This window comes from Macrotis lagotis, chromosome X (assembly GCF_037893015.1).
Source record: "Macrotis lagotis isolate mMagLag1 chromosome X, bilby.v1.9.chrom.fasta, whole genome shotgun sequence".
Classification (NCBI taxonomy): domain Eukaryota; kingdom Metazoa; phylum Chordata; class Mammalia; order Peramelemorphia; family Peramelidae; genus Macrotis; species Macrotis lagotis.
Window position 1 is genome coordinate 268,800,141 of NC_133666.1, and position 27,349 is coordinate 268,827,489.

The following is a 27,349-nucleotide window of genomic DNA, read 5'->3' on the forward strand; positions in this document are numbered from 1 at the left end:
ATACTAAGTTAGAATCTTGATATTAACTGTGACCTTGGGCAAGTCTTTTAACCCCAATGTCCCACAAACCAAAAAAAAGAGAGAGAAAGAGAAAGGTCAAGGGACTGACTGCTGACTTCTCTGAATTGAACTGAAGAATGGATTGGTATTATGGGGGAGTGATGGAAATAGAAGGCCTTTGAGGGCCTTCCAATACTGAAGATCTTGAATTTTCTTTTATTAAGTAAGTTAGTCATTTTTTAAAATACTGTTTCAGGAATGATAGTGTTGTCTAACAACCTTATAATTTTAACTTTTAGATATAAATTGATAGCACTGCATTCAATTCTTTCAACCCAAGATCAATCAGCAGCATTCACAATTCCACCTCCAGGAGTCAGAAAGGTAAAATTCAGTACACAAAACTTAAATGGCTCTGACTTTAAAACATTTTATTAATGAATGCCAAGCATCTCTATGCCTTAGCATCATTGGTATTATATAAGTGCCTACTGGTTAATATAAGTATGCCCAGGTCTTCTCCCAAATAACTTCAATATAATTTTCCATAGTCTTAAAGTTTAAAATTCTGGACAGCAGTATCATATCCAGAAATACTTTTATATTTATAAGGATTTTATTCTTCTTTAGGATCTTTGGGCGAACAAGAACAAGAATTACCCAGAATAAGAACTTGGGTTGTCATGTCCCATTTATGGAGAGAATACCCACATCTGTTAAGATCACAAATGTGTTGAAGTCTGTGATTACTCGATGTTATTATCCAATGTGTTTTTTTTTCATTTTCAGATTGTTTTAGCAACAAACATTGCAGAAACAGGCATTACCATTCCAGATGTTGTGTTTGTAATTGATACTGGGAGAACAAAAGAAAATAAGTAAGTTTTTAAAGCATAATTGTATTTGGAAGTTCAAAGGACAGTAGAGAAAAGTTTATACTTTTTTAAAAGTTGTATAATAAAAAAATTCATAATTTTATAGTCCTATTTTTTTGTTCTTTATATTTGGAAATGTTAATGTTTGTCAAATGTTCATATCTCAAAAAACTCAAGCCAGCCTATAACCCAAACTGTTGATTAGCTTGACTCCATATTAACTGTTTCAGCTAGATGCCTCTTAAAGAAAGGGGGGGACCCAAAAGTCTTGATTTTAGCCCAGTTTTTGGAAGTTCAAAAATCACCGTCCCATTACTTTAATTATTACCATCACCTATTAAAAATAAAAGCCCAGGGATAATTGGCTGTGGAATTCCTTGATGCCACTTCTAATCAGTTGCCATTCCTCCACACATTGTACTTTTGTACTTCTCTCTTTTTTTGTACCCTTGAAAAAGTAAACCATACTTTGTCCAGTTATAGACAGGATTTGTTTTGGTTAATTTTAGATAAAAATACTTAAGTCACCTGTGGTCTATATAAAGAACTACATAGTTGTATAAAATATTGTGCATAGTGATGCATATAAAGAACAAAGACTGGGCATTATGTCTAAGCTGGAGTACTACCCCTGGATAGCATGAAGTTTATATCAATGACACCCCAGTTTATGACACTTACTTCAAAAAGACTTCTCATATTATATCTTCCAAATAGCTTTTTGAGACTAGTATTTTCAGAGTTTAATAGTAATTAGTGAGGCAAATTTAATGAGACTTCTTTACTTTTTTCTATAAATATTGATTATATTTAAGTGTATCTCATATTTCAGGAACTTTTTTTATTTAAGTATTGTATTTTAAACTAAATTGTCCCATTATCTATTTGAAATCATTTTTTTTCAGATACCATGAAAGCAGTCAAATGAGTTCACTAGTGGAAACTTTTGTCAGTAAAGCTAGTGCTCTGCAGCGCCAGGGAAGAGCTGGACGGGTTCGAGATGGATTCTGCTTCAGATTATATACAAGGGAAAGGTATAATTTGACATTGGCCAGAAAGATAAGATAAATTTAGGATAGAATACTTAACCCTAAAGTTTTGTGAAATATCTAATGTTAATTTGTCATTTTTTAGATTTGAAGGTTTTATGGACTATTCAGTTCCCGAAATTTTGCGTGTACCTTTGGAAGAGTTATGCCTTCATGTTATGGTAATCACTAGAGACCCCCAAATTGAATTATTTGTGTACCACCTCTTTCCTTGAAGGTCCAAAGTTCTGTTAAATGCAATGTTTCCAGATGTCTAGATATTTTGTTCTCCTTCTGTGATCCAGTGCCTTTCTTTTTAAGAGATGTCCAAACATCTCTTGGACTTACTCTGTTTAAAAAAAAAAGACCTACTCCTTGATAGAAAAGTTTCTACATCTATCAATTAATGGAGTAAAAAAAAAAATGAAGAAAACATAAGGATTGCATGTTACCCCACAATTTTAAGAGAAGAGATAGCTTGGCCTACTTCATATCTTTAAACTATTTCTTAAAATTTTAGACATTTAATAGTGAATTGCAGGATGACTTCAGGTAATGGGTCTAAACTAATAGAAGGAAAGGAATTAATGTAGGTATAGTGAAAAGAATTCTGTCCTTGGAATCAGAAATATTTGGATTTGACTCATCCTGGCATATACATTAGCAGTGTGACAGTAGGCAAATCACTTGAGGAAATTTCTTATCTATAAATTGGGAATTATAAGACCTATCTCAGAGGGTTGGTATGAGCATCAAATGAGATGATGTATGTAAAGCGCTAAATAATTGTAAATTAATATTATTCTCTCCTAACTATAGAAGTGTAATCTTGGTTCTCCTGAAGATTTCCTCTCCAAAGCTTTAGATCCCCCTCAACTTCAAGTAATCAGCAATGCAATGAATTTACTCAGAAAGATTGGAGCTTGTGAACTGAGTGAGCCTAAACTAACCCCTCTGGGCCAGCATCTTGCAGCATTACCAGTGAATGTCAAGATTGGAAAGATGCTTATTTTTGGTGCTATCTTTGGCTGCTTAGATCCTGTGGTAAGCTAGGAGCGCTGCATCATTAACTTTAAATGTCATTTTGATTAGACAGTTGATATTAATTGTTAACATTTTTTAAAGAACTAATTATTTAAAAATTTTATCAGTGTGAATACCTGGACCACCATTTTGCACATTCAGGATCAGGATCACAGTGCTGGGTTGAAAGAGTCAACCTATCCATTGAAATCTAATATCCCCCCCCCCAAAAAAAAGAAATCTAATTCCAGTGCCTTGTGATAAGGAGACCTGACTGAACTCTCAGAGATAAGAGCATAAGCTTTACAAAGTCCTAACAAGCTACAAAAGATTTTGAATATGGGTCCAGTCATGAACTGTCTTTCAGACAAGAACTAACTTAGTTATATAAGCAAAAATCTAACATCTCTCCCTCTAACCCCTTCCTCCAATTGAGAATGAAAGAAAAAACAAAGTTCGTATTTCACACATAAGTGTAGTACAGCAAAATAATTTTCCTCATTGGTCACATCCAAAAGAAATATATATGGATTTGTGTATGTGTTAGATTCTGTATTCTAAGTTTTTCATCTATGACAGGAGGTGAGAGTAGTATTAAGAATTATGTGTTAGGGGTGGCTAGGTGGTACAGTGGATAGAGTACTGGCCCTGGAATCAGGAGTACCTGAGTTCAAATCTGGCCTCAGACACACAATAATTACCTAGCTGTGTGGCCTTGGGCAAGCCACTTAACCCCATTGCCTTGCAAAACAAACTAAAAAAAAAAATTATGTGTAGTCATTGGGTTGATCTGAGTTAAGAACTAATCTTTTCCTTAATCTACCCTTCCTATAATTCCTCCTTTCTATTTCTTTTTTGAATATAGAGTACCCAGCTTCTTCCTCTTTTGACTAGTACTGATGAGAAAGAGTGTTCAAATTCTCCCCTTTCTCTTTGGTTTAGACACATCTACTTGTATATCCTGATTAGGAGAGATAATTTTTCTTCATCTTTTTCCTGTCCTCCTCTGCCCCAATCAGTGTTTTCTTCTTTTAAAAGAACAAGTGATGTTTTCCACCACTACAATTCATGAAGATTTTCTGCTATGTAGTTGAAAGTTTGTGCTTTGCAACAGTAGAGCCTGTATCCTTGCCAACAAAATAACACATTCTCGAAATATTCGCAATTATTCCACATATACATGCATAACATAAGAGACAATATGGCATGGGTAGCTGGGGGTTTTAAGACTCTTGATAGTGATATACCAAAGATAGCCAGGCCAAAATTTATTATATTTTCATAGTTCTGATATCAGTAATTCTTTTCCTTCTCAACTAAGAATAATAGTGGGGAAAGCTGCCTTTTCTACCCCATTCCTGGTTTTCTCAAGCCAGTGGCCTCTGGCAGTTAAGCTTTCTAAGATCATTTCAGAAGCATCTTGAGAAAGCTTATGTGCATCAGCTGCATAGCCAGCAGGCCTCCCATCACATGGAGCTTGTAGACTCACTTTCCATCCTCACAGAATAGAACAGAATAGTGCAGAGAGTATGATTTACTCACTTTTCTTTATTGTTACACTAAATACAAAAACTAGTTCTTTTTATTTTTAGATCTGGGGTGAAAAGCAACTGTGCCTTTATCACTGTACTTTAAAGTTGTAGGTTAAAGAATTCATTGTTGAAAATTCCTAAGTAAATCTACTTTGGCCACCTGATACAGCAACAATACTGCAGGTACTGGAAAGCACTAGATTGGAATCATTATTGATAATATATGATTCTCTAGTGTCTTCTGGCTGAGAAGTGCTTTCCTCAGGAGAGGCAGTTTAGGATAATTTTGAAATGAAGATATTCAGAGCCTTAGAATGTTGAGTTGACTTAACTTTAGTCAGACAGGTGTAGAAGTGAGGGAGTAAATGTCAGAATGGAGACTTAAACCCAAGTCTTTTTACTACAAGTCAGTTGTTCTTTCCCCTGTCCTTTCTGTGTCTGGTCCAGAAGTCAAAGGGCAGTTCTATTTTTCCTTCTGGCCTTATAGAATTATGTCCATCCCTTATTGTTTCCTGTACTGTTTCTTTGATGATAAAAATAATTGTATAACTTGCCATATGGAGATATTGTAAGGATAATAGAAAATCTGAAATAAAATGTTTCATAAGGTAGTACATAACAATCACTTAAATTTTTTTTAAAAAATGCCATTTGACAGTTGTAAAATGTGCAGTTAATATTTATTGAAAAGAACAATGTATAGTTTATACTTATAAAAAATTTATTTATTGTCTTTGTTCTTTTATCATAAGGTAATTTTTTTTGGTTTTCATTTATAGGCCACATTAGCTGCAGTTATGACAGAGAAGTCTCCTTTTACCACACCAATTGGTAGAAAAGATGAAGCAGATCTTGCAAAATCAACTTTGTGTCTGGCAAATTCAGATCACCTGACCATCTACAGTGCATATCTAGGGTAAGAAAAATAATTATTTATTTGTTATTTCTTAAGCTTTGAAAATGAGATCAGTCTAGATCAGCACTTGAGATTGCATTTTAGTGATATCCTCTTGGTGGTCATTACAGAAGTACATCAACATTTCCATTTCATTCATTTTTGCTATAAAGAAATAATAGGGTGGGGGTGGCAAGGTGGCATAGTGGATAAAGCACCAAGCACTGCTCTTGGAGTCAGGATTACCTGGGTTCAAATCCAGTCGCAGATACTTAATAATTACCTAGCTTTGTGGCCTTGGAAAAGCCACTTAACCCCATTTGACTTGCAAAAAAAAATAAACCTAAAAAAAAAGAAAGAAAGAACAGGGTGTTCGGAGAATTAGTATTTTTTTTTATTTGAAGAATTTGAAGCAGAATCAATCTGTCAATAAGCATTTATTAATAATAAATAAGCATGTGCTATGTTTCAGGAACTTCTTCAAAGCACTGGAAATATAAAGACAAATGAGAAACAGCCCCTGCTTTAAAGAGAGTACACTGTTTAAAGATAAAACAAATACATAGAAATAGTACAAAATAAACATAAAGTGATTTGATAGGGTGGTTATGGGAAGGCTTCATATAAAAAGTGGTGATTCTTGAAGAAAACTGGGGATTCTAGGAGTCACAGATTAGGAAGGAGAGCATTCCAGGAATGGGAGAGCAAGTACTGGAATTGAGGGTGTAGAACAGGGTGTATATGATAAGACTAGAAAGGCTAGGGGAAAAAATCCTAAGATTGTGAAGGACTTTCATTGCTAATCTGAGGAATTTCTATTTATCCCTAGAGTTTATAGGAAGACACTTAGAATTACAGAGTAGGATTTATACCAGCATTTTAGGAAACTCCCTGTGAACATTGGATTGTAAGGGGAGAGACTTGAGTAGATCAGTGAGAAGTTGTTGTAATAAAGCAGGTGAGAGGCAGTATGGGCCTCCAAAGAGGTAGTGACCCTGTGAGTTGAAAGAATGGAACAAATGCAAGCTATGGCATTGAGGTAAAATTGACAGGATTTGGCAGCTTTTTAGCATTGGAGAGTGAAAGAGCAAGTGAGAAATCCAGGATGGCACTGAGGTCCAGAACCTGGGTGACTGGAAGGACATGTTAGTGATAGCCTCAAAAGTAAAAGGGAAGTTCAGAAAAATTTTTAAAAATGATTCAGTAATTTAATATAAATCTTAAAAGATTTTATCTATTTTATCTACTAATAATAACCTTTGCCTCTTGGCAATGTTAGCAAGTTTTGAGTCTCTTTTAAATAAGATTTAATTGATCTTTGATAGCTGCCTAATGGTTGGTACCTCTTAAACTTTGATGATATTTCTCTAGATGGAAAAAGTCTCGACAGGAAGGGGGATATCGTTCTGAAATGGCTTACTGCAGAAGGAACTTTCTTAACAGAACAGCCCTGTTAACTCTAGAGGTAAGACAAAATTTCTAACATTTAATAACAGGGATGAAGATCATATGAAAATATATTGTAAAGTTTATAATTCTTTTTTTTCCTTTTTCCTCCCAACTAACAGTTTTCATGAAGGGTTGGTGGTAGCAGATGAAATTCAGTTGTTATCTCTGTGCCAATAATTCCCAGATATAGATAGGGATAGTCTTTGGGCTTTACTAGTTTAAAATTTAAACTTTTAAACTTTAAAACTGCACTAATTCTTTTTTTGGGACACAGGCCTAACCAGCCTCAGTCTCTCTTCTGAGTTCCAGTCTGGCATTACAAACAACATGTCAAAATAAAAGTTCTCCTCCTCCCTGCTTTCACCCTGATCCATCTTGTGCCAGTCCAAGGACTTCACCTCTAGGGGCACAAATTGAATGCCCTGGCCATCCCTCTTAATTCTGATTCAATTCTGAAAACCAACAAAATAGAACCAGGGTCCTATTCTGTTATTCCTAAAGACAGATCAGAACAAAGCATCTGCCAGGGATGTTTTCATTAATCAAGAATTAGTCAGAAATTTGAAAATGATCAAATACTGATGTAATTTTGACTATTAATGATTCCCATAACTTGCCAAACAGCTTCTAGGAAACCAAAGACTTTGGTTCTCGGGGAGTATGGTCGTAGAGCTGAGTAGAACAATTAAATCACCTTCCTGAAGATTAGACCATCAAGAGACAGATTAGCTGTACCAAAAAACTAGAGATGTGGCTGATGTGGATGATTAGACCTCAAGAGTGGTATCACCAAAAGTCACCATGCTGGTGTTATGCCCAGCTTTGCTGGAGTGCCACACTGCAAGAGGGAAAACCACATCCAATAGGGCCTCAGACTCCCATGGCATCCATACCTCACCAGAGGTACTGTTTCCTATTAAATCAAGTTAAGGAGTGAAATGGTTCTGGAAAAAATAGTAAGAGGGTTGTTTTTTCACAATGCTCCTCTCATTATACTAAACATAATGTGCAAGTCATATCATATACATGACAACGTGGTCCCCGGGATCATGAAGGATTGCTACTGCCTCCTCCCTACCCACCAAAACCTTCCTCTTCTGAGTTGTTTAGAGTTGAAAGTCCTACCATTCTCCCAGTCTTGGGGCTGTCAATTTTGGTATCTGATTTAATTGCAATTTATTGTCCTTCCCCTGCCTCTCTTATTCTCCATTCACACAGCCATCAGCCCGGCAGCAGACTCTGGCGCCTTCACTTTTTTTTTTTTAATTTTATTTATTTAAGACAATGGGGTTAAGTGACTTGCCCAAGGCCACACAGCTAGGCAATTAATAAATTTCTGAGGTCAGATTTGACCTCATTGTCAATGTCAGATCCTCCTGACTCCAGGGCGTGTTGCTCTATCCACTATGCCACCTAGCTGCCCCATGCCTTCACTTTTTTATTTTCTTAAGGCAATGGAGTTCAGTGACTTGCCCAAGATCACACAGCTAGGCAATTATTAAGTGTCTGCACCCACATTTGAACTCAGGTCCTCCTGACTCCAGAGCCAGTACTCTTATCTACTGTGCCATCTAGCTGCCCCTGCCTTCACTTTTCAAGCACAAAGACAAACTTCCTTCCACCAAGTCTCCTGTCCTCACACGCTTCCCTCAGCAAACTCCAGCAGCTCCCCATTTCTTCCACAATCAAATTGCAATGTTCTTTTGTCATTTGAAGCCCTTCATTACCCAGCTCCTTTCCTACATTTCTTTCATTCCACACACACTAATGCCCCCATACACTTGATGGTGCCTGATAGCTTAATCCTTGGGTACCCTTTATTTCTTGATTCAATTCACTGCCCATTGCTGTAAGGCTGTTAAGACTCTCCAATTTCACTGATAGAATAAGCCCAGCTTGTACATTTTTCCCCATTACCCATCCTAGAAGTTTATTGTCATTAATACTCTTATCTGGCCTGGGTAGAAGTAGTTGTTTGAATATTGGTTCCCCATTAAAATGTGAGTTTCTTGAGGGGGGTGGTCCATGGTTTTGCCTTTCTTTGTATCCCCAGCATTTGGCCTGAAGAAAGCATTTAATAAATCTTTGTTGACTGAAAAGGCCTCAGATATTTAAATAATTCCTCTTTTTATCCTTTTTCACTTTCTACTCCCCACCCAGGTGCTTTTTTCTTTAAGTTATTATGGTGACAATGAAGGTCATTCAGATTAAATATATCAAATGAAAATAATCTTTTACGTTTAGTTTTATTTTATGTTGTAGAAATGTTTATTAGAAAAAGTCATTTTCGCTCTCATGAACTTATGATAAAGAATGCTATCCACCCCAGAGACAGAGCTGATGGTATCAGAACACAGACTGAAGCACATTTTTTTTCTTTCACTTTATTTCTCATGAAGTTTTTTATTTTTGTGGGAGGAGGGGGGCTTATCTTTACTCTTACGAGACTGTTTTAGTAATATGTAAATAAATAAAAATTTAATTTTAAAAAGTATGTATTTCAGAGGAAAAAATAAATGTTTGTTCCCTTCCCCCAAAAAAAGAAATACTTATTTTCTTGTGAAAATTAGGATGACTTTGTTTTAATTCTTAAGCTGCCAGTTTTAAAACCTCCCCCTGATTTAGCAAAGGTTCCATCAATCAAATGGAGAATTTTTGTAATCTTTTTTTTTTAAATGAGTAAAAAGGCATTATATCCTTTGTTTTAAGAGGTAGTTAAAGCTTAATATGAGATTATTTTTCTGTTTTTATTGTAAACCAATTTCAGGATGTAAAGCAGGAATTAATAAAACTAGTCAAGGCAGCAGGATTTGCATCTTCTACAACCTCTACTGGCTGGGATACAAACAGAGCCACCCAGTCCCTCTCCCTTCAGGAAATAGCCCTTCTTAAAGCTGTTCTGACAGCAGGGCTCTATGACAGTGTGGGAAAGATTATCTACACAACATCAATTGATATCACAGAGAAATTGGCTTGCATTGTGGAAACAGCCCAAGGCAAAGCCCAAGTTCACCCTTCTTCTGTGAACAGGGATCTGCAAGTTTATGGATGGCTGTTATACCAGGAGAAGGTAAGCTAGTCTTTATATTTGGAAGCCAAGTTCCATTACAAAGAAAATTCTCTAGAAAATATACCTATCAATATTACATATCATGTAACCTTTTGATTAGCTTTTTTCAGATTTTCTTCTTTTCTATTTTTCAAGTCTTTGTTATAAGGGTTACAGTTGACTTACTGGGGAGGGGAGGGGATATATTTAGAAATGAAGATGATACAAAAAAATGAATGTGATACAAAAAAGATAACAGTCAGGGAAAAGTTTTTTAAATTTTTTTATTTTTAAAGCATTGTTATCTGAAATTGGACGTTTAGGTGATTCAGTGGAAGTCAGGTAGACTCATCTTCCTGAATTCAGCTTGGGCCTCAGACACTGACTAGTTGTGAGATATCTCAAAAATGAACTGGAGAAGAAAATGACAAAACCACAAGGAAAGACCAAAGGGGGTCTTAAAGAGTTGGAAATGACTGAAAAAAAACTAAACAAAATCTGAAATTATGAAACCATAATAACTACCTGCTCATGAATTGAGCCAATTATATTCATTTCTATCTGAAATGCAATAAAATAAATTACTATTATAAAACAAAAAAGGTTAGGTTTTTTATTTAGAAATAAAGAAGTTGAATTTTCAATTATTAATCTTTCCTGTTTGGTTGTAATGAGAGTTAAGTGAAAAGTAGGCATTTTCTAATAAACATGTCAGTTCTTTGACTATACTTGGACTGACCCAGAAAGATCAATTGATAGTTAAAGAAAAAGTAGTAACATTTAGGTAAAGAGAACCCCAAACAAGAAATTATTGATATTTACTAATTCAGTTTGGCCTCAACTTGAGATCACAGGTACGTTGTGCCACATTATGTTACTGCTGTCTAACAAACTTTGATATTTTAGTATACTATTTTAGCTGAATCATTTGTTTCATTTTAAGTTTAGCTATTAATCTTTTCACTTATGGGTTTTTTTTTTCCCCTAGTAGCTATTCTAGTTATTCTGAATTTCTGTTTTCATTGGTCTGGTATTTTGAAGTTTGTTTTCTATTTCATAGATATATATTTTCTTAGGCAATCTGAGAGATAAAGGAAACATGTCACAGTAGAACAGAATCTTTCTTCCTTTAACCAAGAAGTTCTTACCCAAGGATCAGTTCTGTTGTACAACACCCAGAAGTCACATTTAAGTGTTTAAACACTGTATAGTTTCTGAAGAAAGATGTGGGGTGTAGGAGGCAGAAATGTGGAAGCTAGTAACTTTCAATTCTCCTTATATTTTAAGCTCTGATGTTTCAATTACAATGGAGTCATTTGATTTATTTGGATTTTCCTTATGATGTAGTCTTGTAGTAATTTTTTTTTTTTTGCAAGGCAAATGGGGTTAAGTGGCTTGCCCAAGGCCACACAGCTAGGTAATTATTAGGTGTTTGAGGTTGGACTTGAACTCAGGTACTCCTTACTTCAGAGCCAGTGCTCTATCCACTGACCCACCCAGCCACCCCTAAATTTTGTATTTTTAAGAGAAAGGTAGGTCTGTGCTATTGTGAGATTCATATTTAAAATACTCTTAATGAAAGACTAGAACTTTTTAATCATTGTTACTTGAAATCTAATAATTAAATCATGAATAGAAAAGAGAATGGGCAAGACAGTGTTTATGTAGACATTTTGCCTTTGTGCATTTAGGGTCACTTCATATGATAATACAATGAGGATTTTTAAAAATGAAACAGTTTTAATTCTTTCTTTTTTTAAATATTGGACCAGTAAGATGTTTTTACTGTGTGTTGTAGGTAAGGTATGCCAAGGTGTATTTGAGAGAAACAACTCTCATCAGCCCCTTTCCAATTTTACTTTTTGGTGGTGATATAGAAGTACAGCATCGGGAGCGTCTTCTCTCTGTGGATGGCTGGATTTACTTTCAGGTACACAAACTGATGTGGATAGGGTTTTTTTGTTGTTTTTTTTAGTTACATGAAAGTTTTTGGCTTTTGCTACCCTTGAAGTTACTTTTAAATTTTATAAATATGTTTAAAGTAGAATTTCTTCTCTCCATATAAATAAACTACATATGAGCTGCATGGTATTTTATGTTTTATTACAAGAGTTTTAAATCCTTAGGCTTTTCAAATTGTCTTTGCTAAATTTGAAAATTACATCATAAGCAGATTCCACAGTGTTGTCCTGACCTACACCATTTTGCAGAATTTAGAGCCATTGGGATTGTTCAGCTCAATGTATAGACGAGAAAATTGAATCCCAGAGAGGTCAGGTGATGGCCACCAAAGAATAAGTTTGAACTAGGATTAGAGTCCATGTCTCCCAATTCCACATGTAGTGCTGCTTCCACTTTATCACAGCCATGCTATTTGTCATTAATACATTCTAGCAAAACCCTCCCAACAGTCTTGAAAAAGCCAGTCGCCAAAAATGCATTTGTGAATCTAACCATAGCATAGGATCCCATAACATTTTTTCTGATACTATGATTTTGTACAAACAACTATTAAGTGAAATATACCAGCTCCCTGTAATAGTGAAATTGCAGTTCCAGCACTTGCTGTACTTTAACTCATTCCCTTTATATCATTGGTCAAGGTAAGGGAACTGGAATACTCCCTGCTCCCCATTACCATTCCTGATTTCTCCCTCTACCACCATCATTCAGTAACTTCCTATTTTTTGAGGTTCACATCATCTTTATCTACTGCTTAATTAAAATCCTGGTAACTATTGTCTGTAGCATCCAGGTCATTCTCCTGATTCACAATCTTTTTTTCATCTCTGCCTTCTCCCTTCTGTGTACAAAATGATGCCCCCTCAAATGCCCCTTGCCCTCACCCTTTCAGGACCAAACTATTTCATCTCATCCTTATCCTGCCCATCTTTCTTCTGAGTTCCCTTATTTCTGTTATAAATACCAGGCTCTGAAATTTGCAGCCTTGATATTTTTCTCACATCATTACTGCAGCAGTAATTCCCTCACATTCATTCCCTTTGCCTTTTCCTGTCCACTACCACTGGCATTCCACTGGCTTCCCATTGTGCCTGGAGAGCCCTCTCCTCGAGTCTTCCCCCTAGAATCCTTAGTTAAAAGGAGCTGCCAAAAATGGCCCTTTTTAGTATGTACCCTTGAGAATCTGTCTTTGTAATTTTATTATCATTTAATGTAACTCTGACAATGGCTAAAACATATGGAAAGAAACAGACTTCAGTTTCCATTGATAAGAGAATAAAAACTATATAATACTTTATATGTGTGGATTGTCACCTGCCTTTTAAAGTGTAGGTAGACTTTCCAGAAGAATTTTTATTTTTGAGGATCAATTTTTGAATGGTCAGCATAAGTTTTGAGAGGTAAGGAATGGAAAATGGGAAGATTTGTTTAACTTAACAATTAGAAATAACTTACCAATAGTTTCTCTCTTTACATAGATGCTTTACTTAAAATAAGCAAAATACAGGAATATACTTGCTGTTAATTAATTTTACCATATACTGGTTTATATGACTTAAGCATGATATCATATAATATTTTCACTCTTCTCAACAGGCCCCTGTAAAGATTGCAGTTATTTTCAAACAACTAAGAGTACTCATTGAGTCTGTTCTTCGAAAAAAGCTTGAAAATCCTAAAATGTCTCTTGAAGGTAATTGTATAATTTTCATGTGGGTAAAAGAAAATAGGCACATTATTCATTTTTTAGGAACATTTGGAGCAAAATCTCTTAACTCAAAACAAAATTTTTAATTTTTTCATATTCTTAATGTGGCAATTTTTTACTGTATGCTTAAATTAAAATTCCTTTATTATATACTGCCCCTGCTAATCACACAGCCTAAATTTGGAAGCCTAATTATCCACTTGTGATTCATCATTGTCTTCCCTTTCTCTTTTCCTGCCATCATTTTGACTTTTGGCATCTAAGAGAAGAAAAAGATAATGAGACAGAGTTAAAAGTTTTAATGTTTATTGTTATTCTCAATGCCATGACCCTCCTCTGATCCCTTGTCATTAAGGATGATTCACATATTCTCAAAGGCCTTGCCAGCAGAGCATGGGGTCTGACTGTTGTTACTAAACTGGAAAGGTTTCGATTATAGGTCAGTGATTCCATCTCTTGTCTTAGAATCTAAATTAGCTAAATTCACTTCAACCAAGCTCATCACAAGTTTTCCCACAGAAAAAAGAATTTTTGAGTAGATCAGCTCTGTAAGGCAGAAGTTCTTCACCTTTTTGTGTTAAGTCATAGACCCTTTGGTAGTCTAATCAAACCTATCGACCTCTTCTCAGAGTAATGTTTTTAAATTAATAAAATAAACTATATTAAATTACAAAAGAAAATAATTATATTGAAATAGTTATCAGAATATTTAAAAGTCTGAATTTAGAATCTTTACTACAAGAACAAATTGTAATAATGAGGAAGTAGTCCTCATTGACAGAATCAAAAGGACTTTGGAAGTGTCAATATCTTAGTAAGATATGTTGCACAGTGAATAGAGCACCAGCCCTGGAGTCAGGAGTACCTGAGTTCAAATCTGGCCTCAGACACTTAATAATTTGCCTTGGCAAGCCACTTAACCCCAAAAACCTAAAAAATAAAAAAAATAAAAAGATATGTTGAGTAAACATAATCTAAAATGAAAGTTTCCTTTGAAGTTTTGTTCTTTATATTATACCCTTTTTCCATCATCACAAGTATTGTGAGTTGATTATATAGTTTGTGCCAAAAGATCACAGTACTTCAGCAGAGATATAGTGAAAGGACTATTTCATTTTTGTCTGGCATTAGAACCTAGAAATGTGCACTGCCCATGGGCAATTATTAAATGTTGAATTGGATATTCAGGTGCATAGGACTGTTAAACCATTTTAATTGTCTTATATTTACTAGAAATCCAGTATAAACCCAGCTTTCTAGAATATTAAAGGATATCTTGTTTTACAGGATGCAGAGGAAACCTAAATTTAGGGTCAGCTTTAGGCAGGATATGAATGAATTCCAGGTTGAGTTAAAAGCTTTTGAGATATGCTGAAGTGGGATGAAAATAATTTTATTATTTCCTTTTTGCAGAATAGCAGAAGTTCTGCCACTAGCTAGTTGTAGTGCTGTATTCATTCCTTTGGACATAATTTTCCTCATATGTAAAATGAGAGTTGAGCTAGATTTTATCTCAGAGGTACCTTCTTTTACTAATGCTTCTTAGCTCTGAATTTGAAGTCCTAAATAAGACTTTACCACAAATCCTCTGGCTTCAGACTCCTTATCTCTGAAAGGAAGAAAAAAAGTGTTATAAAGAAAGCTGGACTTACATTTAGGGCATGAAGCAATCGATCATCTTTGGGTCTTAGAGAGTGATGGCACTATCTTCACATAGATTTTTTTTTATTTTTATTTTTTTGGTGAGGCAATTGGGATTAAATGACTTGCTCGGTCAAATAGCTAGTGTCAAGTGCGTGAGGCTGGATTGTGCCACCTAGCTATCACTCCACTTTTATGCTTTAAAATAGATAGAAATTGTATCACAATTTTCAAAAATCAGAAACCCAGTTACAGGATAAAATGACACAAGACTCTCATGGGATTTCTTTACTTTGACAGTACTGTGATATTTCTCAGTAATATTCCTACTGATGCATCATGGGCAAAAAATTCATTTTAATGATAATGAATAATATAGCATTTATTTAACATGTTAAATATTTGGACACAGTATCTCTGTTCTCAATAACCTTGCAAGGTGTGTGTGTGTGTGTATATATATATATATTGTGTGTGTGTGTATATATATTGTGTGTGTGTGTGTGTGTGTGTGTGTGTGTGTGTGTGTGTGTATTATAGGCATTATTCCTGTTTTACAGATGAGGAAATTACATCTGCAAAGGCTAACATGGCCACCCATTGATAGTGAGACTCTCCTCACTTAAATTCACTGGTCTTTGAATGAGCACTGGTCCATAGCTAAAGTCTTTCTAGCTAGGTGACCAGATCTTAGACTTGGAATTTATGAACCCCAGGGTGGCTGCAATAATATAATGAAGAATGAGATTAGAATTTTATGAAACTCATACTCTCATTTTACTTACTCTCATTTTACTTTTATTACACTATTTCTTAGCCTAGCTAAATTTATTCATGACATAAAGTTAAAATATATATTTGTATGATTTGTGAATGAATATTGTTGAGTTAGCTAGTATTGAATTAAATTCATGAATTTGTCTTTCCTTTAGATGACAAGATATTACAAATCATTACAGAACTGATAAAAACAGAACACACTAACTGAAAATAAAGTTTGGTGTCGATTGCCATGGTGTCACAGTTGGGAAGATTTGATAGTGAAATTATGTGAAAATGTCCATCCTTCAAAGTATTTAAATATAAATTGTTGATAACTAGCCATTCCTTGGAAGAAAAAGCACATACTTTACATGTGTGATTTTCTATTTCCTTTTTCATGATGACAACTAAATGTATTTACCATTATTTACAATAAATTCTTTTGGTGCCATATGTTGAATGTTTTTGTATCCCTAGAGGATTCATCTTTTGACCTTCGGTGTAAGAAGTCTTTGGAACCTCCTTTGATATTTGGGAAGCCATTTAGTTTTTGCCATCCTGAAATATTTCTGACAAAGTCTCTTTCTGTTTCCTCTTTCCTGTTTAACCTCAGGTTGTATAGCACCCTATGAAAGTTCTGTGTCACTTCTCCAAAGTCAGTGTAATGACCTATTTTCAGGGCCAAGAGTAATAATTAGAATACTGATGACAAAATTATTTTAGCACTGTGACTGCTGGTGTCACTTAATTACATTCTAGCCCCTAACATAGAAATAATACTCTGTTATAAATGAGCTACACCCATTTCTCAAAGAAATCCAAAATGCATACAATAGTTAAAAATATTCCAAATCATTAATAATTAGAGAAATATAAATTAAAGCAACTCTTGAGATCCTATTTCATACCCATAAGAATGGCATAACAGACCAAAAAGGGAAATTTCAAATGTTGCAAGGCCCACAGAAAATAGGCACATTAATGTACTGTTGATGGAACTATGAACTGGTCCAGATATTCTGAAAAGCAATTGGAAATTCTGCTCAAAAGTCACAAAATGTTTATACCCTTTGACAAAGTAAATACTTCTATTTATTTATATCTGAAAGAGGGAGAGACACTGCAAAAAATATTTATAGTAGCTATTCTTGTGTTGGTAAAGAATTGGAAACTAAGGAAGTACCTCTCAACTAATATACATAAATGTAATAGAATGCTGTTGTGTTGGAAGAAATGACAAAGGGGATAGTTTCAAATAAACCTGGGAGGACTTAGATACTACCAGAAAGTGAAATAAGCAGACACAGGAGAACAATTTACATAATAACAACATTGAAAATTCAGACAACTTTGAAAGATTTAAAAACTTTGATCAATGTTTTGACTATTCATTGATTCCAGAGGACTGATGATGAACATGTGACTTATTTCCTAAACAGGCAATGGACTCAAAATGTTGATTGAGGTATGCATTTTAGATATGACCAGTATTGAAACTTTTTTGTTGGAATATGCATATTTGTTATAAAGACCTGAGTTGTTTGGTTGCATTCCGTAAAGTAGTAGGGAGCATTGAGAAGGAGAGGAAAGAAATTTTCTTGAAAAAAAAATTTCTTAAAAGTTTGAAACCACAAATGACCCATAAACATATTAAAAGAATACAAATTTAATCTTTTACAAAATTAGATTTGTTCCCACTTTAAAGTACCTGGGAAACAACCTAAACTCTACTTGTCGGTATGTAAGGAGTTACTAGTAAACTAAATTACTGTAGAATCTAGATGCAAGGAAAAGTTGTGTTCCTGTTATCCCTGTTGAAAGTGGGAATGCATTTTCCCAGAGGGGGAAAATGGTATAAAGTTCAAGTAGTGCCATTTAATATGACATTTTAAGTATGTTATGGATTACACATGCTTTTATAGTCTTGTCTGGGAAAATTACCATTTAAATTCTTTCTTTTAACAAATTTTAAATTTCAAACAGGTGCCTTATAAATGAAGTTTTACAAGAAGTCTTTTCTCTGTTGAGTACTGCATGTTGTTTTAAAAAAAGGTTGTGTGTGTGTGTGTGTGTGTGTGTGTGTGTGTGTGTGTGTGTGTGTGTGTTAGAGTGTTGTCTAGTGGTTAGGAATGTCCTCAGAGTCAGAAGGTCTGGATTCAAGTCCCACCTCTGAAACCTAAGCCTTTGTGATCCTGGCCAAATGGCCTAAGCTCAGATCCCCCAGACAATTCTTTTAGCCTCTAAATTGCAAAGAAGGGGGCAGCTAGGTGGCACAGTGGTAGAGCATCCAGCCTTAGAGGACCTGAGTTCAAATTTGGCATCAGACACTTAATAATTGCCTAGCTGTGTGACCTTGGGCAAGTCACTTAACCCCATTGCCTTGCAAAACTAAAATAAATGACTGAATAAATAAATTTCAAAGAACATGCCTAATCTGCATTGCAAGGAAAAAAGTTCTTCCTTAGGAGTGTTTTACACTAACAAAATCATGGGTTTGGTCAATTAAACTAAAATACAGATGGGGGGAATGAGTAAATCAACTTAGGAAATCTGTTCAAATTTGAAAACCATTGTTTTAGTTTAAATTTTTTTTTACAAAGTACCTGCTATGTGTGAAGTACGAAGTATAAAAACAAAAAGTCATACCCAACGATTAAGGTTGTATTCTGTCAAAGGGCACACCTGCATGTGCACACACATACACAGGAAATATGTGTTTATGTATATACATATATATTTATATAAAAACCCATATGTGGGAGGGGCTTAATACAAAGTTATTTGGGGGGGGTTGAAAGGTTTAAGGAGGCTTCATGTGGAAGATGATACTTGAGGTGAGTTTGATGGAAAGAAGGAAATCTAGGTGCTTTGGAAGCAAGGAATTCTAGGCATCAATATATAGACAAGAAGGGGGCAGTTAAAGACTGCAAAGCAGTCTGTTGGGGAAACGTGCAGACTTTAAGACACGAGACGTAGGCCTACAAAGATATGCTGAGCATCCAGAATAGGGAGAAATAATTCTATTACAGGATGACCATCTCAAGAACTTCTGTCAGTTCCTTCTCAAGGCTTATCAGGCTAAGGATGAAGCTTCATGGGTTTTAAGTGCTTATGATTCATTGAAGCCTAGGTGCAAATTTTCTTGCAGTGAGTAGAATTATGATTAGTCCCAAGTATAAAAGCCTCCCAACTTGCATAATGTTAGCATTTGGAACCTGTTTAATTTATACTATGAGAACTCTTTTATAAAATAAACTGAAAAGAGTCCCTCAAAAGTCCCTGCTAGACATGCTTTTAATTATGAGGTATATCCCCCCCCCAAGAAATTTGACTACAAATTAATTTAAACTAATAGGACGTAAAATAAACCCACAAAAATCATGTTTCTGTATATTGTCAACAAGAAAAAAAGAATAAAAGTAATTTCATTAAACATAACTGCGGAATGTATAATATCTGGGATATATTACTATGAAACACTAATTACTAAGAAACAAGTTTTATAAATACCATTTACAAAACACTAAAAATAAAGGAATGCATAATTGGATAGATTCATTACTTATGATTGAGCTATGCAAGTATGAAAAAAAGTGACAAACTAAAACTGATTCAGGGCCTAAGTAACTAAAAGGTTACTAAAGAAAAATAATAAAATTCATACAGAGGAATAAAGAGTAAAGAATCTCAAGGGAAATAATAGTGAGGGGAGGTGAGTGGGAGGGAGAAGAGTAAGAATGGGGAGAGCCTAGAAGAATCAGATCTTCAACTATACTATCAAAATAATGTAGTTTAAATACAGAAAAGTTAATAGAATAGCAACACAAGACCAAAAGCTTCCAAATGAAGTAACACAATGTTTAATAAACCCAAGAATACCAACTACTAGGTTAAAAACACTAACCAAAAAAAAGCCATGAAAAGTCTTAGGAATTAGGTTTAGATCAACATCTACCATGTTCCACAATAATCTTTAGATATGAATATATGATTTAATATAAAAGGTCATCAGATTGGAGTAGTTACCTTACAACTGTGAATAAGAAACAGTTCTTGACCAAAAGGTTAGGATTATCATAAAAGATAAAATGGTCTGTTTTGATTATATGCTGTTGAAAAGATGTTCAGATAAATCTTTGAAACTAAGGACTTTAAATTTTCGAGAGACAGAACCCACAGAGGGACCCAGTGAGGCAATTCTCCTACTCAAGGTAACCTGGAAAAGAGCAGAAAGGCTCTGCTCCCCCGGAAGAACTTAAGCCTCCCAGAGGCAGCCCCAGGGCTCTGGGAGCCCCAGCTCACAGCAGCGGGGGAGTCTCCTGAGCTACACCCCGAGGAGCACAAATTGGGGAAATGGGGTGCGGTCCTCTGCCAGAGTGAGCACCTGAAGTCCAGCCCTCAGGGCACACAGCAAGCAGCTTGGCCATCTCAGCCCAGATCCCGGAACATAAGCAGGCAGAGCTGGTAAGCAGGAGCCCCCAGGGCATGAACCCATTGAGCTGAGGGGAGTTGAAGAGAGAGACTGCAGAACACTGTCCTCTGGCCCTGGAACAGGACTCTGGGGCTCTGACCACAATCAGATCCTGATCACAGTCTAGGCCCCCCCATAGAACAGCAGGGCCCCCCCACCTCAGCCCTGTGGCAGAGTGGGGTGCTTATGGTCATTCACAGACCAGGAGGGAGGACAGAGCCTCACATACTGAGACCCTTGTGGGAGTGTCCTAAAAGCTCAGGAAGCACCCCAAAAACAGGCTGGGAAAATGAGCAAGCAGAGAAATAAGAGGAACACCATTGAGAAATATTTTGCAAATGAGCCCAAGAAGGATCAAAATACTCAGTCTGAAGATGAGGAAGCACAAGCTCCTGCATCTAAAGACTCCAAGAAAAACAGAAATTGGGCTCAGGCTATGACAGAGCTCAAAAAAAACTTTGAAAATCAAATGAGGGAGTTAGAAGAAAAACTGGGAAAAGAAATGAGAGAGATGCAGGAAAAACATGAAAATGAAGTCAGCAGCTTAGTCAAGGAAATTCAAAAAAATGCTGAAGAAAATAGCATGCTAAAAACCAGCTTAGGTCAAATGGATAAAACAGTTCAAAAAGTTATTGAGGAGAAGAATGCTTTCAAAAGCAAAATTGACCAGATGGAAAAAGAGATAAGAAAACACTCTGAGGAGAACAAATCCTTCAGACAAAGAATAGAATTCAGGGAGATTGATGAATTTACCAGAAATCAGGAATCAATACTTCAAAACCAAAAAAATGAAAAATTAGAAGAAAATATGAAATATCTCATTGAAAAAACAACTGATATGGAAAACAGACTTAGGAAAGATAATTTAAAAATTATTTGAATACCTGAAAGTCATGATCAGGAAAAGAGCCTTGACATATTTTCAAAGAATTACTACAGGAAAATTGCCCTGATATTCTAGAAGCAGAGGGCAAAATAGAAATGGAGAGAATCCACTGATCCCCCCAAGAAAGAGATCCCAAAAAAACAACCCCTAGGAATATTATAGCCAAGTTCCAGAACTCCCAAGTCAAAGAGAAAATATTACAAGCACCCAGAAGGACACAGTTGAAATATCGTGGAGCTGCAGTCAGGATCACACAGGACTTAGCAGCAACTACATTGGAAGCTCGTAGGGCTTGGAATATAATACACCGGAAGGCAAAAGGGCTTAGAATGAAGCCAAGAATGAACTACCCAGCAAGGCTGAATGTCCTCTTCCAGGGAAAAAGATGGACTTTCAATGAACCAGGGGAATTTCAAAGGTTCCTTTTGGAATGGCCAGAGCTGAACAGAAGGTTTGATCTTCAGATACAGGACTCAGGTGAAGCATAGAGATTGGAGGAGAGGGGGGAAATATGAGGGACTTAATGATGATGAAGTACATGTATTCCTGCAGAGAAAAATGACACTGATAATACTCCTATGAACCTTCTTTGTTAATAGAGCGGGTAGAGGGAGCTTTTATAGTTGAAGCACAGGAGAAAAGCTGAATTCAAAGATAAAATATGGTGTAAAAATGGAGTCAATAGAAAAAAGGGAAATGTAATGGGAGAAAGAAAAAGGAGAGGGGAATAGGCCAAGATATTTCATATAATAAGATTTTTCTTTATTACAATGAGTTATTGCAATGATAGGGAAGGGGGGAGGCAAGGGGGAATGAGGGAAACTGCTCTCATCAGAGATGGCTAGGAGAGGAAACAGCAAATATACTCAATGGGGTATAGACATCTGGAGTAAGAAGGAGGGGGGAGCAGGGGTAAAGGGTGGGGATGAGTGACAGAGGAGGGGATGGACTATGCGGGGAGAGTAGTCAGATATAACACATTTTCTTTTTTACTTCTTGCAAGGGGCTGGGATTGGATGGCCTGTCCGGAACCATAGGGTCAGGTGGATGCTGGGCCTAAGGGGTGGTATGGGGGCTCAGGGCCTCTTGGCCCCAGGACCACTGTCTGCTGCGCCACTCAGTGACCCTACAGCAAAGTCAGAGTCAGTACATGGTAGTGGAGAAATACAAAAGGAGGGAGTTGCAATCAGCAGTGACAATGGTGGGAAAATATGGAAGTAACTTTTGTGATAGACTTATCATAAAGAATATGATCCACCCGCGACAGAGTTGTTGGTGTTGGAACAAAGACTCAAACACATTTTTATTATTATTATTATTATTATTATTATTATTATTATTATTATTTGGGGGGGGGTGCAGGGCAAATGTGACTGAGTGGCCTGCCTGGGGCCGCATAGCAGGGTGATCATTGGGTGTCTGAGACCGGATTTGGACCCGGGTGCTCCTGGCTCCAGGGCCAATGCTCTGTCCGCCACCCGGCCACCCCTACTATTATTACTATTTCATTTTATTTTGGGTCTCTTTTTTTGTTGTTTTTGAAGGGCAGTGGGGTTGAGGTAGCTTGCATGTCACACAGCTGGGTGATTGTTGGGTGTATCGGGCCAGATATGGGCTCAGGTGCTCCTGGCTCCAGGGCTGGTGCTTAGTCCATTGCGCCACCTGGCCATACCTACAATTATTACTATTATTTTTTTTTTATTTTAATTTTTTTCTCTCCCCTTTATCACTCAAGTGAGTCTATATTTTTTGGGGGGAGGGGGTATTTTGTTTACTCTTAAGAATATTTTATTAATGTATAAAAAACATTTGTACAAAATGAGAATAAATATTAAATATTTAAAAAAGAAAAGATGTTCAACAATCAATTCAGTAAGAATTAGAAGGGAAATGGGTAACTGGGAAAATATTTGGTTCAAACAAGAAAAAAATGTGTGTACACACACACACACACACACACACAGGGCAATAAATGTTCAACAGGTCTATTAAAAATGACAATTATTCCTGCCACCCCCTCTTAATATAAAAAAGCACAAGTGATCAACAGCTATTAAAATATATCCAATTAATAATAGGAACCAGTGTGATGGTGCATCCAAACTCCTGAGGAAACTCAAGTGCCATTCAGCAGGTCTATTGACCTGGTGAGTGGCCATTGTACTTACAACCTGGGTGCAATGGGGAAACCCAATTCTCAAAAACAAAATGAAACAAAAGTTCTGATACTATCTCACACCCATTAGAAGGAAGGAAAGAAATATGTCCTCTTTGTGCCAGGCCCTTTACAAAGAGTATCTCATTTAATCCTTTTAACACTGGAAGGTAGACACTTGCATCTACATCTTGCAATTGAAGGAACAGGACCTGAGGTTAAATGGATTATCTAAGGGTCAAATAACTAATAAGTTTCTGTGGCCAAATATGTACACCAACCAGCACTTCCTACCTGTGTCTAGCTTACTGTTAGACTGACAGAGAAGCAAAAGGAAAATGAGAGTTGTTGGCAAGGTTGTGACCATGGAGTAGTATCCAACTATACTGGATAGCAACTTGGAACTATACCCCAAAAGTCGCCCAATCCCACCTATACCATCACTGGGCATAATACCATAAAGAGGCCCTATATAAAAACAACATTTATAATAGCATTTTTTGTTGTTGAAAAATTTGGAAACCAAGTAGCTTTCCATTCTTTGGGAATTTGGGGAGAAAAATATATGAATGTAATAAAATAATGTTATAAGAAATGACAAAGGGGACAAATTCAGAGAAACAAGGCTTGTGAACTGATGCAGAGTGTAGTGAGAACTATAAGAATAATTTATACAGTCAGTAACTTGTCCAGTCATGTCTGACTCTTCATGACCCCATTTGGAATTTTCTTGATAAAGATATTTGAATGGTTTGCCGTTTTCTTTGTCAGCTCATTTTACAAATGAGGAAGCTGAGGTAAGCAGGATTAAGTGACTTGCCCAGTGTCTGAGGCCAAATTTGAACTCAGATCTTCCTGACTCTAGGTTTAGTGCTCTATACACTGTATCAATGTCCAATACAATAACTACCAAAATGTAAAGGAAAACTGCTTTGAAAGACTTAAAACTGATGAATGCAGTGACTAATCATGATTCCCTGAAGATTGATGGTGATCATTCCTCCCACATTGTGGCAGAAAGGTAGTTTACCAGAAGTGTGGAATGAGACAAACTTTCTCACACTTAAATTTGTCTTTCTGTCCTATACTGTGTGGTTATAAGGATGGACTTTCTTTTGGAGGAGGAGGAAGAAAATGGAACAAAATGATGCAGAAAAAGAAAAAGTATAAAAGAAGCATTAAAGCAAGTTCTTAAAAATAAAACAAGAATAAAGGACAATATGGGTACTGTTATGTTAAATTTAATACATACTTAACATGAATTGAAATTCACAGTTTTTGGATACTGTGCTCATTTTTTGTTCTTTGTATATTGAATTGTTTGTTAAATTTATAATAAAAAATTTTTAATAATTTTAAACGTAGACAAATTTACATTGGTATCAATTTATCTGTTTAATAATTTTTTAGTTTGAAGTTTCAGTCTTACTTGAAGGGGGAAAATATTCTATTTGGTCTAATTACTTAGATTTCCAAAGAAACCAGTCTCAGTCTAGAATTAACAATAGAATAACCTCTGTTAATTTCCATTCCTTCATATACAACATAAATGCATGCACACACATATACACATAATAGCTTTAATTAAAAGAGAAACTGAGAAAGACATTGGCATCAAAAGGAACTTGTCCACAATTTACTACTGATTTAACAAAGGATGAATACTTTTAGAGCTTTGGGCAGCTAGGTGGAGCAGTGGATAGAGCACTGGCCTTGAAGTCAGGAGGACAGGAGTTCAAATTTGACCTTAGACATGACTCAAGCCATGTGACCTTGGGCAAGTCACTTAACCCCATTGCCTTGAAAAAACTAAAAGAAAAAAAAAGCAAGCATCTGCTAAAATGTGGACACCTACTTCAAAGACTGAATTAAATATCCACTTGCATTCTTGGCCAAGCAGAGACTTGGTAATTTATCTTTCTTCATAGGCTGTATTGTACTTGAATACAAGGAATGTCTTATTCTATTTGTTCTTTAAAACTAATCTGCAAATCTACCTTCAGAACTAGGAAATGCAGTTAAATGCCAGTAACAAAAAGAGCTAGCATTGCTGATGTTGAAAGATCTTAGACACTTTCCTTTCCAAGGTAATAAAAATTATATTTGCTGAATTGGCAATGGATCATCTCTCAGAGTAGTGATATGTTAATCAGATTGTGCAACTTATATTCTAGAATTAGGAAGACAGATGGAAAAAGAGAAGGAGTAGAAGTAAACAAGGAAAACTTTATAAACAATATCATCTCCAAGTTATTGTTTAAACAATATTTTCTGTTTCATTTCAGTGTTGTTAGTTTAAGAAAAAGCATTTCACATATCTCCATTATCTTGTTAAAGGTAAAAATATGTATATCAAAAGCTATCTTGTTCTCAGAAGATAGAAGATTTAGAGTTTGGGATAAGATTTAGAGAGATATCAGAAACTTAAATCTGTGGAGATTTTCCCATCACCAAACTAAAGGTCTTTATTCTTCCTGCTTTGTTATTTTAAAAGGGCACGTATATGTAGAGAAAACAAATTCAAGTAAGAACTGTCATTCCTCTTTAGTGTAATAAACAGGTGAATAGATTCTGAAGTACTTACTATTGGTTTTAACATCATTAAAGTCTTCATCTTGACTTTATGCTTTTTTTGTGGGAGCACAAGTGAAGAGGCGAGAATCATTTCCAGTAATATTTTCTATACCCACTTAATTCTTGAATATTCCATAAAGACTGCAAATAAAGAAGCCCAACATAATAAGAACTTAGGGCCAGCAATTCCCTTAATAATGAACTGACTGGGGGTGGCTAGGTGGCGCAGTGGATAAAGCACTGGCCCTGGAGTCAGGAGTACCTGGGTTCAAATCTGATCTCAAATACTTAATAATTACCTAGCTGTGTGGCCTTGGGCAAGCCACTTAACCTCATTTGCCTTGCAAAAAACCTAAAAAAAATAAAAATTAAAAAAAAATGAAGTGACTTAATTTTACTAAATTGTTGCAGTAAATTTAAAGGTAGTAATCATTTTAATGTGAAATTAGTTATTTGAGCTAAAAGATTATATAACATAACTTGAAGTCCTCAAAAAAATATTTAAGGGTTAATTTATTTTCTTATTTGCATGATTCACAAAATCTTCCTCTAATGCTTCATTGTAGTATGATGCTTACCCAAGGTTCTCAGATGTAATGCTGGTAAAATGAAGCTTCCTACACCTTCAAATATGTTGGAAAGTTTTCAAGGACAGTCTTGGGTACAAGATTTAGACATAAAGAATGACATCATTGGCAAATTAATGAAGCAAGGGAGAAAACACTTGACTTGCCAAGTGGAAAGTTATGCTTTGAGAAACTAATTCAGTAGCTTGCCTGTTCAACTGCATGTCATAACCTGGCCAAAATACTCTGACTATGTGGGTTTTTTCTATGGATCATTGATACAATCTCTTTCAAGTGGTCACAGAGTTCTTCAAAGCCATAATCTGGGCAAAGCAATCAAAATTTTTTCCTCAGACTACAGACAAGCTGAGAATCTGAGAGTAGAGTTGAAACAATTGAATTTAGCACCTAGTCAATTAAGATCCTCTCTCCCTTGGGACACCAATCCACACCATTTTGAAGTGGTTTGTGCTTCTTACCATCAAAGGGCAAAAAAAGTGCTAGTAAGTACTCTGCATCTCATGATGCAGAAGGATCTGAGGCTCCGATAAATTAGCACAATGTCAATGGCAAACAGGATTAGGTGGAGAATCTAACCATCTATAAGAGTTTTTCACTTTTTATGTCCTGGACCCTTTTGTCAATCTGGTGAAGACTAGCCCTTTCTCATAATAATATCTTTAAATGCCTAAAATAAAATACATAGGCTCTCTGACAACAAATCCTGTTATCTTGCTGCTACTACACACTTCTATAGAATATTATTGTGCTGT

The 27,349-nt window shown here is 35.8% G+C and overlaps 1 protein-coding gene across 1 annotated transcript in view; it reads left to right on the forward strand.

Annotated features, from left to right (window-relative positions):
• The window catches only part of DHX29 (DExH-box helicase 29), a 60,067-nt gene extending 43,692 nt beyond the window's left edge, over nucleotides 1–16,375 (forward strand). Inside the window, exons 17-27 of the mRNA XM_074207247.1 lie at nucleotides 300–384; nucleotides 790–878; nucleotides 1,781–1,909; nucleotides 2,010–2,085; nucleotides 2,723–2,947; nucleotides 5,238–5,374; nucleotides 6,725–6,818; nucleotides 9,570–9,872; nucleotides 11,650–11,781; nucleotides 13,410–13,506; nucleotides 16,095–16,375. Of these exons, the coding sequence (XP_074063348.1) occupies nucleotides 300–384; nucleotides 790–878; nucleotides 1,781–1,909; nucleotides 2,010–2,085; nucleotides 2,723–2,947; nucleotides 5,238–5,374; nucleotides 6,725–6,818; nucleotides 9,570–9,872; nucleotides 11,650–11,781; nucleotides 13,410–13,506; nucleotides 16,095–16,150 (1,423 nt within the window). The 3' untranslated portion in view covers nucleotides 16,151–16,375. The remainder of the gene's footprint in view (nucleotides 1–299; nucleotides 385–789; nucleotides 879–1,780; nucleotides 1,910–2,009; nucleotides 2,086–2,722; nucleotides 2,948–5,237; nucleotides 5,375–6,724; nucleotides 6,819–9,569; nucleotides 9,873–11,649; nucleotides 11,782–13,409; nucleotides 13,507–16,094) is intronic.
• The last annotated feature ends 10,974 nt before the right edge of the window (nucleotides 16,376–27,349 follow it).